Source organism: Streptopelia decaocto (genome assembly GCF_964273445.1).
Source record: "Streptopelia decaocto genome assembly, chromosome: 4".
NCBI lineage: Eukaryota > Metazoa > Chordata > Aves > Columbiformes > Columbidae > Streptopelia > Streptopelia decaocto.
Window position 1 is genome coordinate 1,710,987 of NC_138658.1, and position 13,500 is coordinate 1,724,486.

A 13,500-nucleotide genomic window follows, 5' to 3' on the forward strand; every position below is an offset into this window, starting at 1 on the left:
TTTAACTGAAATAGGTTGACCAGTGTTTTGAGCAACTTAGGTCAAGAGGCAGGAACCTCTGGCAGGCATTGTTGGGATGGGATGGGCGAGCTAAACCCTTCCTTGTGGTTATACGGTTCTGTCAGCAAGACAGCTGCGTGCCGGGATCCCCCCCATCCGCAGGGAAAGCTTTGCACTGTCTTTCCACCCCATTGTAAAGTCAAGACTGCCGCCCAACTGAGCCAGACGTAGGAGCTGAGACTGACTCACACAAACGTAAGAGAAGCGAGTCACAAACCAACAAAACGTACTGCAGGAAAGGGTGCGTTAACTGCCAACCTAACCTCTTCTCCAGGAATTCATAAAAAGGCAAGTTCTTGGAGGGAAGCCACTACTGAGGCTTCTTTTAGCTTTACTGTCATCAGATTTATAACCAAGCAGTTTCAAGCTCTGCAGCCGTGCACTTACTCTATAAAACTTTAAAACGCATTAACAACCCGGCTTACAAGAAAGGTTCGTTCCATAGAGTTGGATGAGCAACACTCCTTCCACTGACCGTACCGCACACGCATTGCTGAGTAATATCTGGTCATTTTACATGCCAAGTCCGTGGTGCCTAAGGCTACAGAAGGGGATAGAAAGTAGTAAGAAATAGCTTGCAAAGTGATATATACTGGCAACTTAGCATTTTACAATGAGGCTGTTTTCTTTGGGGCGGTTCACGGGTAACGATGGGGAATGAGTACGCGTAAACAGCTTTCCTGGCTTGCCTTTTTCGAACTTCGATGTGGTGCCCTTTCTGAAAATGAGCATTGATGAGGCAAAAGAGAAGGCCTGAAGCTCTTTTTTTCATGGCACCTCTTTTCCAACGTGCCGCACTCCTTCACCACCACATCCTTTGGATGCAGAGGTGCCTTCCCACGATAAAGCCCAATTCTCTGATCCTTACCGATCTATGTTGTACAAAGGCAGGAAGACCTAATGCCTTTCCCTTAAGGTTTTCTTTTCATGCTTAATCTTAACACTGCCACTTCGGGATCCTTTAACTTACCCCATCAATTAATATTACGGTATATTTTAAAAGCCTGCTAAACTGCTCGCTGTCTTTATATGTTTTCACTAATTAATTCTCCATTATGTGTCTATTACAAACTTCAGACCTGCTGCAGAATCTGTTAATCCACCTCATCAGTTAATATTACAGCACATTAAAAAGTCATTGAAGACTGCGTTTCTGTAGGCGTCTCCATCTCTTTCAATGTCTAATCAGAGACCTGCAAGCACCAGCTGCACACCACCAGGAATCAATAAACCCCTTTTTTCCTGCTCTCCACAAGGCGATGTGTGGGAGCCACAGCTTCTCCGCAGTCCTACAGCCAGCAAGCGAGATGCGAACGGGTAACAAAGCCAGGAAAACACTTGTGATGACGGTGCAGGAATCTTCAGAACCTGCAGTTAGTGGAGCAGGATGCAAAGGGACAACGTCAGATGGTCTGGTCCTCAGGGAACACTATTAGCAACATGCAGAAGGCTGCAAGCTTGGATCAGATGGTCGTGGGCTTGGTGGAAACAAGAAGGGAGAATAGCAGGGGGATGAAAGCTGCTAGAGCTTTATAAGAAGCAATGGATGCCTTTTGAATGAAGAATGAAGCTCCATGTTTTCTTGCAACCTATTTGAGATTACAGGTCTTCAAGCCTGGATTGGGAGCGGGCTGTGCAGAATGAGACGCCCTGTGTGTCCAAGCAGCACATCCACAAGGTGAGTTACCCAGCACCGAGGCCAATTGCGGTTTATCTCGGAGGATTTGGGCCAGGAAAAGGAAGGTGGGTGTGTTTTGAGGTCTAGGGCCTGATGCCATTCTGAGTTTCACTCCTAGGAGTCCAGCTGTCTACACTTGACTTGAAAGAAGTAAGGATAGACTGTATAATTTTGGACAGTCAAGAAATACTACATTGCTGTGTTACTGCAGGGTTTTTTTAATATCCTTGCTACCTGAGAAACTGTCTTGTTCCTATGAGCTGCTCTTTAGTTAAGGCTTTTCTTAACAGTGACTATGTCTGAGTCAATTAAGACCGGACTCTCATTTCAGTGATATGAACTCGTGACGTGATCTGAGGGCAGGCTCTAAGAATGGAAGTTTTCTATTTAAATTCAGGAGTTTGCTTCAAGTCCAATCATTCTCCCCATTTGCAAAGTTTTCTGATTTTCTGGAATAATAAGAAAAAAGATCTTTGGAGGGGGATTTTTCTATTTTCCCTGCTGTATTACTCAGAATGTTACAGATACAGCTCAGAACAGCATTGCAGTCCTAAGTAAATAACAGAAGCAAAGGAAAACTGAGCTCTTACTAAGGAATCCACTGGTCTTCAGATGATCACTGTATTTAACAATGAAAAATCCAATTAGATCATTGTAGTCAGTCCTCTGCAGGGTTGGGACGTAAGAAAAAACTCTTATTTTACCCACAGTTAGTAAAAGATTAAATCAGATAGTAAGGGCCACTCTCTTGCGTTTTCATTTAAAATAAGAAAAAGGGGGGGTGTTGGAATCTCCTCAAAGAAGGGGGTACACAGTCCCAAGGACTCAGCAAAAGCAATCAAGGTAGCTAAAGAGAAGGTAACTTTCCTTGCACTGGAGTCTTTGGACATCAGTGACCTCCGAGACACAGAACGAAAACCTAAGGAGAGAGAATTAATACCGAGGAGACAGGGAGAACACAGATTTATGACTCAGGGCAGGAACTTTCTAAAACTCAGGCTTTTGCTGATGAGATAAAAAGAGAAAATCTATACTATTTATTTAAAGCATAACTCTAATAACTTGCTAAGGGAGAGTCTGAAATGCTACACGATGGCTCTCCTCCTCGCCTCCAAAGTTCTGAACATCCGAAAGTGCAATGCTTGCTGCTAATGAGGGGTCTTTAGGCTTGCCACAGTGAAATCATTATAAGTCTCCATTTCTTCTTTTCCCCCCAGGACAGAAAGAAGTGACTGGCTTTTCTAGCTGCAGCACAAGTTCTTTGCCACCTTATGTGATTGATGCCAAACTCAACCTGAGGTTTCTGCAGACGCTATATGGTGGCTGCACCTTCCATATAATACGCCATCGCATTCCACAGATGCCCACCCACAGGTATGCTGTTTCTTTTGCCACACAGACAATATTAAGTGTCCACAAGCTTGTGCGTGGCCGGGGTGAGCACTATTTGGGCCGCCACCATTTCCTTTGATTTAAAGGTTAAGTCCCTGGGGCAGAACGCACAGGGATGCTCTAGGGATGTAAGGGACGCAAACCAGCTATGGCTTGATTTTTCAGCAGCGCTGGGTGTTGAGAGCTGGTTAGCTAAGTGAAAAGCTGGCTGCTGGCCTCTCATGAGCATGAAATCAGTGTTTCCTCCGCCTCTAACGCTGCATGGCCAGGACTGTGATGCAGCAGAAAAGAAAGCCGCGGCGTGAACGATCCGAACACTTTGCTGCCCCTTCCTTGTCCCCCACCAGAAGCCAGCACCATTGCTGCCACGCCACAGGAAACTATGAACTACTCTGGAAAGAGTTTGCAATTATATTTATTCCTTGCAGGGGTGCAATGGAAGTTTTAAAGTGTAGAGCTGAAAAGACTTCTTAATGGGTGCCAAATTTAGTGTCAGCACCACAGTTCTTTACAAACCAAATGACACCTCCTCCTCAAGCTCTCCCAGGAAATTTGGCAGCTCCTATTATTACAGCCCCTGTCATTACCTTGAAAGAAAAATAGAGAGAAAACTGACATGCTTGCCTGGAGGCTGCTGGTGCTCAGAAGGTTAAATCTTAGTCTTGGCAAAGAAAAGGGGACAGAAATCCACCCGAGCGCATCAACCGTCAGACGTGTTTGCTAAGGTCTGCAACACACAAATAAAGTCACCAGGACACTACGACAGGTCCATCACTCAAACGTCACCCAGATTATTTTCTGCATTACTTGTGCCGCAGCCACACATCCATTTTCAGGATGGACTCGAAGCAGCTGTTTCCAGAGAGCATTATTAGGCATGGGATGGTCATGGCCACCACGTGGGACCCCAGTTGCCCACTTTGCCATCCCAATACAGCAAAAAGCCAATTCCATTTTGCAGCCAGAGCACTCGGTGCTGCTCGTGGCTTTGTTTTGGCCTAGAAGAGATTTTCTGCATGAAAAAAGAAAGGTCTCAAAAGCCTTTACAGTTTCTTTACAGTGCTTTCAGATGCGTATCCTTCCCCTTCACTGAACCGTATCTGCACAAAACGCTTTGTTCCAAAGCATATTGATATTGCACTTCGAATGGTCTAACTTCTCTCATTAAAAACATTTTGTTCACCCCCAAAATGTTGGATTTCCTCGAGTCTGGGAAGAATAAGCCTGAAGAGGGTTTCACCTTCTGTGTTGTGGCTGGAATTAATCTCCTAAAAGCCCAGCAAATGTGCGTGGAGTTTCTCAGGGATGTGCATTTTGCCAGACTCTCTGCTAATATTTCACTACACCCAAGCTTGCATTTGTAAGAATAATTCTGATTTTAAACTGCACTAGGTAAGAGATGTGGGAGCACTCACCCTTCCCTCTAAAGGCATCACCTTATATTTGTACAATAAACACAATAGGAGCCAAAGCAAGCAAGCGTACCTCAATGGCAGCACATTCCCATATGATACTTAAGCCTTAAACTTGTGCCCATGTTTCCTGCACTGAGACCAAAATCTCCTGTAAGCTCGTCAGACCTTTCACAGCTCCACCCCAGGGATTTAACACTCTGCAGCTTATGGCTTTATATGAAATTTCATCAAAGAGAAGCCCTGTATTTTGACATAAATATATTTATTTGGGGAAAGATCAAGAAATGCCAGCATATTTCCAACAAGTCCCCTACTGCATTAAAGAACGTGAAATATTCATGTGAACGTTTGCTAATCCTATACAGTGAAATCTATTTCCCTCTCTCTTTAGCATGCAGGCTGCAGCAGCTGAAGGTTGTCCAGCCTTTTCATTAGGAAGAAAAGTAAGGATGATTTGTGAAAACCACATGGAAGTAATCATAGGAAATGCTACTAAAGGCTTTTTAGAACAAAACCTTGTCAGCTACCTTGTAAGCATGCTTTCTCTTTCATGTGTTTGTTTCTTATATGGTGTTTCACAGCTTCAAACTGTAAATTCATATCTATGGACATAATTAGAGGTGCAATATAATATGCTTTCATAATATAGAAATAAAAATTTATAGGGCAGCACACATATTTTTAGAACATATATCTCAAGCTCTCTAAATTCTCCAGTAGGCAGCATCCTAGCAAATTATAATTTTCCTGTTCAACCATCACTCTTGATAATGTAACGAGTCACTTTCTCATCAGTGTTAAGTTCTGTGTATCCATTCAGAGCCTCCTGTATCTCACAAATAATCCCTTTCTTCATCCACCTGAACTCTGATAACTACAGCAGGAGATGGAAAATGAGGAAATTTGAGTTCCAATGAGCCCTGATGCCACCAGGGAAAAACATATGACCTTGGGAATTCATTTAAGTCTCTTTATGCTATGGATTCCCTAAGCGCTAAACGGAAATGGCATTTACTTTCCACTGAGAGATGCTAATATTTGAATATTGCTTCCAAGATCTTCAGATAAAAAGAGCTATATACGTGCAAATTTTTATGCCTCTTTCTGCTTTCCTACACCTTCAAGATAAAATAATACATTGAAATGCTGAAATTTTGTTATGAAATAAAATTGTGCTTGGAAATGTCAGACTTGCACAGACCAATGATCCAGAAGTCACTAAAGGCAGCGGATTGGAAGCTGTAATTTCGCCTCTCCAGGTACTGAATAGGGCAACAAAGATGATAATCACTCACCAGAACCAGCCACGACCATTTCCCCATGAACTGAGAACTATAACAAGTACAGAAATGATGTCAGAACCAGCTCCCGAGGGGCAGTTTGGTGATGGCTGGAACATTAAAGTATTCAGCAAACGATTGCCTATAATGTTGATTGTAATATAAAAAAGGAAATATTTATTTCATTGAAATTAAATATTTCGTTGACCCTGTGAATTTTGCACCATGTTACTGTTCTGTCCACAGAAAATTCAGCCAAATCCCTCCCAATATAGAACAGATTTAAAGATTTCAAACCGTCTCTGTTCATCCAATATGTGTGAATACAGAGTGATTCCCCTGAATCTGCATATTGTTACTTATTGACTACCTTTTCCCCCTACGTCATTCTATGGACTGAACACAAAGGCAATAGCATGAACGAAGCATATTCATATGACATAAAGGTTCCTGTTCATTATAGCAACCGGACAAAAGAAATTCCATCACAGCAACTGTAAAATTTTGTTACGTGCATCTAACACAAAACACTAGAAACTAGGCTGAGAATACGTTCAGAATGAGAGAGGATCATGAGATGAGCCCACATGTTCCCCTAAAAACCAGACTGCAAATATTACATTTTTAAATTTTTGGTCGTTTTTACATTTCACACACATCTTGATTCAGGAATCAATACTAGACAGAAGCGTAAATACTGCAAAGGCATTATACGTACATTTAACACAGGATTTCTGATCCTAGCAGAAACACAGTGCCAGAAGCATCTCTAGAGATCTCACTTTTGCAGCCCAAGAAATCAATTAGTACTGGGATAAGCAACTAAGCTTTTGGGTGCTAACAGGAGTCTATTCTCGGAAACATCAAATGTTGTCGTTCATTCCCTTCAGTTTTTCCATCAGTGTCCAAGTTTACTCTTCTCTCTTTAAGAAAAGGCTTCTGTAACAGCAGGGGTTGACTTACGGTGTCCCACTATAACAAATGAATGAACCCTTTCCTCATTCTCCTCCTAATGAGGTTCAGCTTATCTCATTAATGTTTTCCAAAAGAAACAAGGACATTTCAAATAAGAGCAACGCGAAGTATTTTCAGTGCAGTTTCTAGAAAAGTGAATAATCCTACGTCTCCAAGGAAATGAACGCCTATGTAAGAAAAGGACCGCAAGAACAAGATGTTTGTCCTTCACAGACAATCAAAAGGAGGTTTCATAGCCTGTTCCTCCTCCTCCGAGGCCTTACCTTTGTGAGAAGACGTCTCGGTAGGGGCTGCCGTGCTGCAGTGCGATCCCGTATCCTCTGTCCGCAACCGTGTTCCCAACCGTGTAGAAAGAGCAGTCGGCGTCGTTGATGGCCACGTACTCCAGCACCGCCGCGTCCCACACAAAGGCGTAGTTCCCGTGTTTCACCTGCGGTCAACAGACAAAGAGCTCAGACTATGGGCTGTCGAGTCCGAAAAGGAGGTGAAGCCACCTAAAAACGTGGCAGTTTCAGCATAATCTGTTATTGAAAGACAGTGAAGTTGGGTGTCCAACAGTTACCAGCACAGAAAATGCCCCGTGACTGGTGCAACACGGGACTTGGGCTGGTTTTTCTAAGCTTTTTCTTTGAGCCATTAAAATAACCATGTAGAGAGAAGGTAGGTGTTCACACTGCGAGAAGGAGGGCATGGCCACCCAGATGGAAGACCACCCTTCAACACGGTCCACATTTCAGTCATGCTTCAGGTCGCCAGAGATGACACGAACACCCATTTGTCTTTTGGGCTCTGTGCAAGACTGTGGGCAAGATCATGCCAATTAGATTTTTTGGGATTATTTTTTCTCAGCATGATGGGTTTTCGTATATCCTCACTGACTTTTGTATAGCAAGATCAGGTAAGACATTTTAACTGTTTGACTACGACAAATAGAAAAACCTCATTATCTTGAAAAGCTTTTGAAATAACATTTTACTATCCATTCACATTTGAAACAAATCCAGATTTGTCTTTTCATTTCAATATGAGATGCATGCAAAATTTCAGCATTTGTTGAGAAGCAAGGTTTTAAAAGCAGAACTTCAGTCTAAACTGATCTTTCCCTATTTGAGTGAATTTCCGCTTCCCAGTCAAAACAAGTTGTTCTGAAAAAAACCCAAATCTCTAACTGCTCTACCAGATCTTTTGCCTGTTTTCCATTCCATTGATCTCTATGTCAAACCTAAAGAATCATCGTGCTTGTTTTCTGACCCTTTGCTTGGCTCACTCTCTACGCTGTATTAGCCAAGTAAGCTGTAAAACTAGGCTGAACCCATTGACTTTGCGCATCTAATGGGAATAAATATGTGACAGCTAAGCGAAAAGCAAACCAAACACAGAAAGGCCGTCTGAGGCCAGGCAATCCGCGGAGAATTCAAAACCAAGGCAGCATATCAAACTAAGCAATGTCAGTACATCATTTAGATTAGGCTTTGACAATGTGGATTATGTTTTTAAAGACTGTTTACATCTAAAAACTACCGAAGCAAGGCACGGCGGCTGCTTGCTCACAAGATGTAGCGCGCAAGGAGCGACTGCATTTGGGACACATTGCTTTTCATGCATAATCAATCTGAATTAGGCACCGCAGGCCTGGAAAGGGAATTCTTCCTATTGCCATTCGCAGATATGGTACAGGGGAGATTTGTGCAGATTGGGGAGCAGAAATGGAGCCATTTAATCTGGGGAATCCGAATAATTGGCAGGATAAAAAAAAGTTATTTTCGAAATACACACATATACAAATGCGGGACTGGGTCAGTTTTAATCTTCAGGCTCTGAAAATGAAGAGAAGCTGCCAAATTAATGTACACCGTGATTAAGTTACAAAAGATGTACCCATCATTAACCAATTGTCAGGAGATAGATGCTTTCTGACCACCTGCAAAACGAGGGGATGCTCTCAGGTTTTGGATCCTTCTACATGACAAGAAGGAGACAGAAGATTAAGTGATACATTGATTAGAAACAGAGCGCTTAGTTTATATTTAACTAATAATAGATGTATTGTAAGTAAGAAACTAAACAATTGTAACTAGCATCATTTATTTCTTAGTATAGATGTATTGTATGCCAAAATTTTCAAAAAATTGTAATGCACCTGTAATAATTATGTGAATATAAGGAACACAAGAGCACCCAGTCTTTGGAGCGCTTATGGAGGATGATCCCCAGTGTTCCCATGGCTGATAAAAAAAAAGACACTTAACAGTATAATTTACACTGCTGTTAAGCTTATTTCTTTGTTTCAAAAACAGTCAAGAAAGTTGTTTTCTGTGCTGTTTATTTTACTCAACCTCCCAGTGGAGTTGTAGGTCTATCTAAATGGCCAGGGAATGAGGGACAGAAGTGAACTCACTGTGAACAATCAATACAAGTTGTATGCTTGTCCTACCGGCACTGAGTTCGCAGAGCTCTTCCTAGCTTGGGTTTGCACTTGCTCTGATGCTCCTACAAGCACTGCTTGGCTGAGAAATAGACAGCATGACTGAGAAAAAAAGCCTGTCCTAAGAGCATTTGAAAGGATAATGACTCAGCCTGGAAGAGTCACGATGTGCAGGCGGCAAGGGAGGGAAATGGGAGACAAAAGCCGAAGATCAGAAGGGGGGAAATGAATCCTAAAAAGGCTCAAATGGACTTTCCAAACAAAGGAATTACGGAAAGGTGGGGTTCAAAAAGATGAGTAATTTTACGTGCAGGGAGATAACCTTTGAGGCGATGGGTTAGGTTTTGACACCTGCCTTTGTCTAACCCACCCTTTTAACACCCGAGTGCATTGTATTCACCCAAGTGCTTGCAAAGAGGCTTCTCAGCTGGCCAGGAAAAACGCTCTTGATTTGGCTGCCTCGCTGTAAAACAACTCGCAGCGAGAATATTTAAAAGCCGTAAAAGCACTTAGTGTCAATAATATCTGTGATGAAGCGGTGTACGTAAGATCCTTAGAGCTAGACCTGATAATATCCCAGTTGAGGTTCCCACAAAGATTACTTTTCGGAGGTAAGATCACAGTGAGCTGCAGTCAAAGTGCACCAGGCAGCTAAGAGATTGAAGAGCCAGAAGGGGTCATCCCAGCTGTCTATCTCCAACACATGATTGCTCCATGCAATCAAATACATCCTTTTTAGCATTTTTGCCCTGTCCTTTTACAAATCAAGGGAATTCGAATCCATGAAGCAAACCTAAGTTGCAACTGTCAGGCTTGCAACCGCTCTCTTTATGGAATTACTCCTCAGTCTAACAGTTTTGATTGCTATTCAGCATATTTATATATTTTAAAAAATAACTTTCTTAAGTCATTCTTAGTTATTTTTCCTTTTGCAGTTGTAAATACTCGCACTTTGGGGCTAACGCCCTTCAATTGTTGATGAACCCTTCTGTTACTTAGCTGGGCTGGATATAACTTTCTTTAATCTCTCCTCGCAAACCTTATAAATGAGAAGAACACCTGTGTCGCTAAGAGAGATCCAGTTATCTGGCAGCTCAGGAGGCACATGATTCCCATTCTGAGATTCACCAATTCTAACGGGTAGCTATACTATTAAAAGGGGAGATGATGCTCTGTGTGAACAGAGAAGGGAATTTCAGGACAAAACATCAACCAAACCCCTATGTCCTTCTCTCCCTCTTACTGTGAGAAGCATGTATTTTGTAGCTTTCCATTCTTGTAGACTTCCACTTTGAGCCTCAAAATGAACATTATGAACAAGAAGTTAAGGAGCTTACAGTCCATCAGTTATGGGGACTGAACGAAGGCAAAACCTCATTGGAAAAAGAAACAGCTCTTTGTAATACATATAACTCGCTACTCACAGAAGATCTGCATCCCTGATGCTCCATTTGCACATCGTTATATTGGTGTTTTTTCCCCGGTCCACCAGTACTGTCACTATGGCAGAGGCAAACAAGATCTTTGGAGTATCTGAAGACTATTGCCACAGCAAAAGAAAAATTACAGGCAAAACGGAACCTGTTAGTGGCTCATCAGGGTATTTTGAACTCATGCGCCGCCCTGGTTAAGCGAAACTGGGAGGTTTTGTGAGCAATTCCAATGGAGCTACTGTAAAGAGTCGTTACACAGAACAGGGGCCATCAGCACATAGAAGGTAAGATATTGCTATAAGGCTGTTGATATTTCTATTTTCCATCACCGCACATTTACGAGATTTTTATTTGCCTGTAGATATCAGTTAAAATTTATCTTTGATGCCTCCACCAAAACCCAGTTGAGTTATATGAGGAAAGCATTTAGAGCCACTACGCTGTTGCATATGCACATATTTTACATCCAAAGCAGATGTGGAGAGTATTTCTTCTTATAGCCAACCCGTTCATGCAGGGTAAGCTGAATAATTTATTTGTGTACCACTCCAGCATCCTAAACCCACATTTCTAGGTCTAGAAAATTATACATTTCAGAAAAAAATAGTGGTAAATAAGAACCAACCAACTACTGTGATTTTTCATGCTTGAATTCTTGGACATTATCTTTTCTCTATTTTAAAATTCTTTTAAAAAGCAATAGAAGGAATCCTCATGAAATAAAAAGAACTATACAAGAGAGGCTGCAGGTTAAACAGAACACATAGTTATTTTTCCCACAGACATCTTTAAAATATTTTATTCTGCATAAGATATGTTGTAATAGTTTTAAGGCCAGGGAAATCTCGTTTTAACTGATTAAAATGATATTAATTTCCTGTACTGCATAGTACAAACCAGCCTTGCCAAGGCTGCTGTTACATGAGGAAAGAAGAAGAGGGAGCAAAATGGAACAAACACTTGCAAATATAAAAGTGAGAGCTCATACACATAATGTGGATATTGTACTCCAAAACGGAAAAAGGCAGAGATAAAATCTGTGGTGGAAGCTTAAATCTAGATGTTTATGTTTTCAGATGTTGCCAAACGTTCACAACAGCGGCTGTTTTCAGTAGAAGGGAATGGAAACACATTGATCTCCATAATCCTCTTCCAAGAGGCCAATAAAGTTGTTGTTTATCAGACTGAAGCAGAAGTCGGTTCTTCTGCCTCAGAGAAAGTCCCATTTGCTAATCTGTTTTTCTCCAGGGGCAAAGGTTTCAAATTTGGGGGATCTGCAGAATTTGGAGTGAAATGCAACCCTACAATCCGGGAGGTGGAATATGAATCTGCCTGACAGCTCTCTGCAGTATCTGATGGGAGCTACATCCCCATGGTGCTATTAGAGCACAGAATAAACATTCTTTCATACATAAAACTCTATTCAGTCACCAAGGCAAGCAGCTAATTAAATAATAATAATAACAACAACCCTTCAGGATGTCATTTTGAAGCATCTATAGCAAGATATTTAAATTCAAGGGGCACTATTTGACAAACAGTGAAACTTATTCTTTGTACTTATTCAAACAGAAAAGTGCAGAATCATTTCTAAAAGCGTTATTGAGATTGTGCCCAGGAGTGAGGAGCAGCAGGAAATGAAACACCGGGGAGCTCAGGGGAAGAAAGAAGAGGTTAGAAATCCCAGCCTCATCTCCTCTTCAGTATGAAGTTTATCTTTCATTACATTGTCATATCAGCCTCAGTGGCGTGTCTATTTGCTCCAGATAAAACTTCATCAGGAAAAGCATTAATTCCCCATAAGCAATCTGCCAAAAAAAGCTTCATGATCACACACTCGCCTGTTACACTGGGCAGACCTTGAATAATTCATCTGGAATTAGAAGAATGACTCAGGTAAGAGAGCTCTGTAATGAGAGGGCGCCTTGGTGTTAGAATTGCTCCGTTGCTTGGTGCATTCGCATTTTGCCACTGTAATTAAACGCGTCTTATAAGGTACAAGAAAGCAAATAACAAGCAGAGCGAAGGCCAATCAAAGGTACAATTTCTGAGGGCAGAGAACAGAGCCGGCAGCTCCTGCAGGTAATCACAGCAAAGCACTCAACAGGCAGCAGGTCACGCTCATCGGCGACACGCAGCTCAACCACAGGTTCTTTATGGCCAACGTTAATTTCAGATGGATGAGAAACAGGAGAAAAAAAACAATAGGAAAAACAAAACCGCAGCAAAGCAGACCTTGGAAAGGTAAGGAACAGCTTTTCTTTTTTTAATATGCCAGCGTCTAATTTGTTTTATGACAACTTAGTGCTTGCAGATACTAACAGAGAGTATTTTAAGGGTATCACCAGTGAAGGTCATATACACAAATTATATGAAAGCACTTCAGGTTCCTCAAAAATCCAGATCTGCAGTAGCCAAGTGGCAGCCTCAATAACAAGGCCAATTTCAACCAGAAGTCCAAGTGACTCCTCCCTTCTGATTTATCTGTAGTTTTGTGGCAGTGAATTCTCAACAAAAGAACTTTTAAAGGAGGAAACGCACACAGATCAATCCTCTTAATTTGGGTGAAAAAGTAAAATTCTGTGGATTGAAGTATCAGGGAGAAGATAAATGTGGGTGAATTTAGAGAACCAGCATCCCTCTTTAAATGAAATCAATCCAGCATGACAATAACTGAAGGGTTCTTGTCCTCGTGCTTTACGGTAGAAGCAGAGTCAATCTTAGTGCAATTCTTGGGCAGCGTTCCTTATTCAATTAATTAGTGAATAGCAACTGCAAGGACAGAAAAACCATCAACATTCAAAAAACTACTCATCAAAACCATTCATCATCTGTAAGAGAA

The 13,500-nt window shown here is 41.7% G+C and overlaps 1 protein-coding gene across 2 annotated transcripts in view; it reads right to left on the reverse strand.

The window, feature by feature from the left end:
* Positions 1-13,500, reverse strand: part of GRID2 (glutamate ionotropic receptor delta type subunit 2) — a gene marked incomplete at both ends in the record, with an annotated part of 552,228 nt that overhangs the window by 39,473 nt on the left and 499,255 nt on the right. For both annotated transcript variants that reach the window (XM_082050631.1, XM_082050630.1), the window contains one exon: positions 7,064-7,230. In XM_082050631.1, the coding sequence (XP_081906757.1) occupies positions 7,064-7,230 (167 nt within the window). The remainder of the gene's footprint in view (positions 1-7,063; positions 7,231-13,500) is intronic.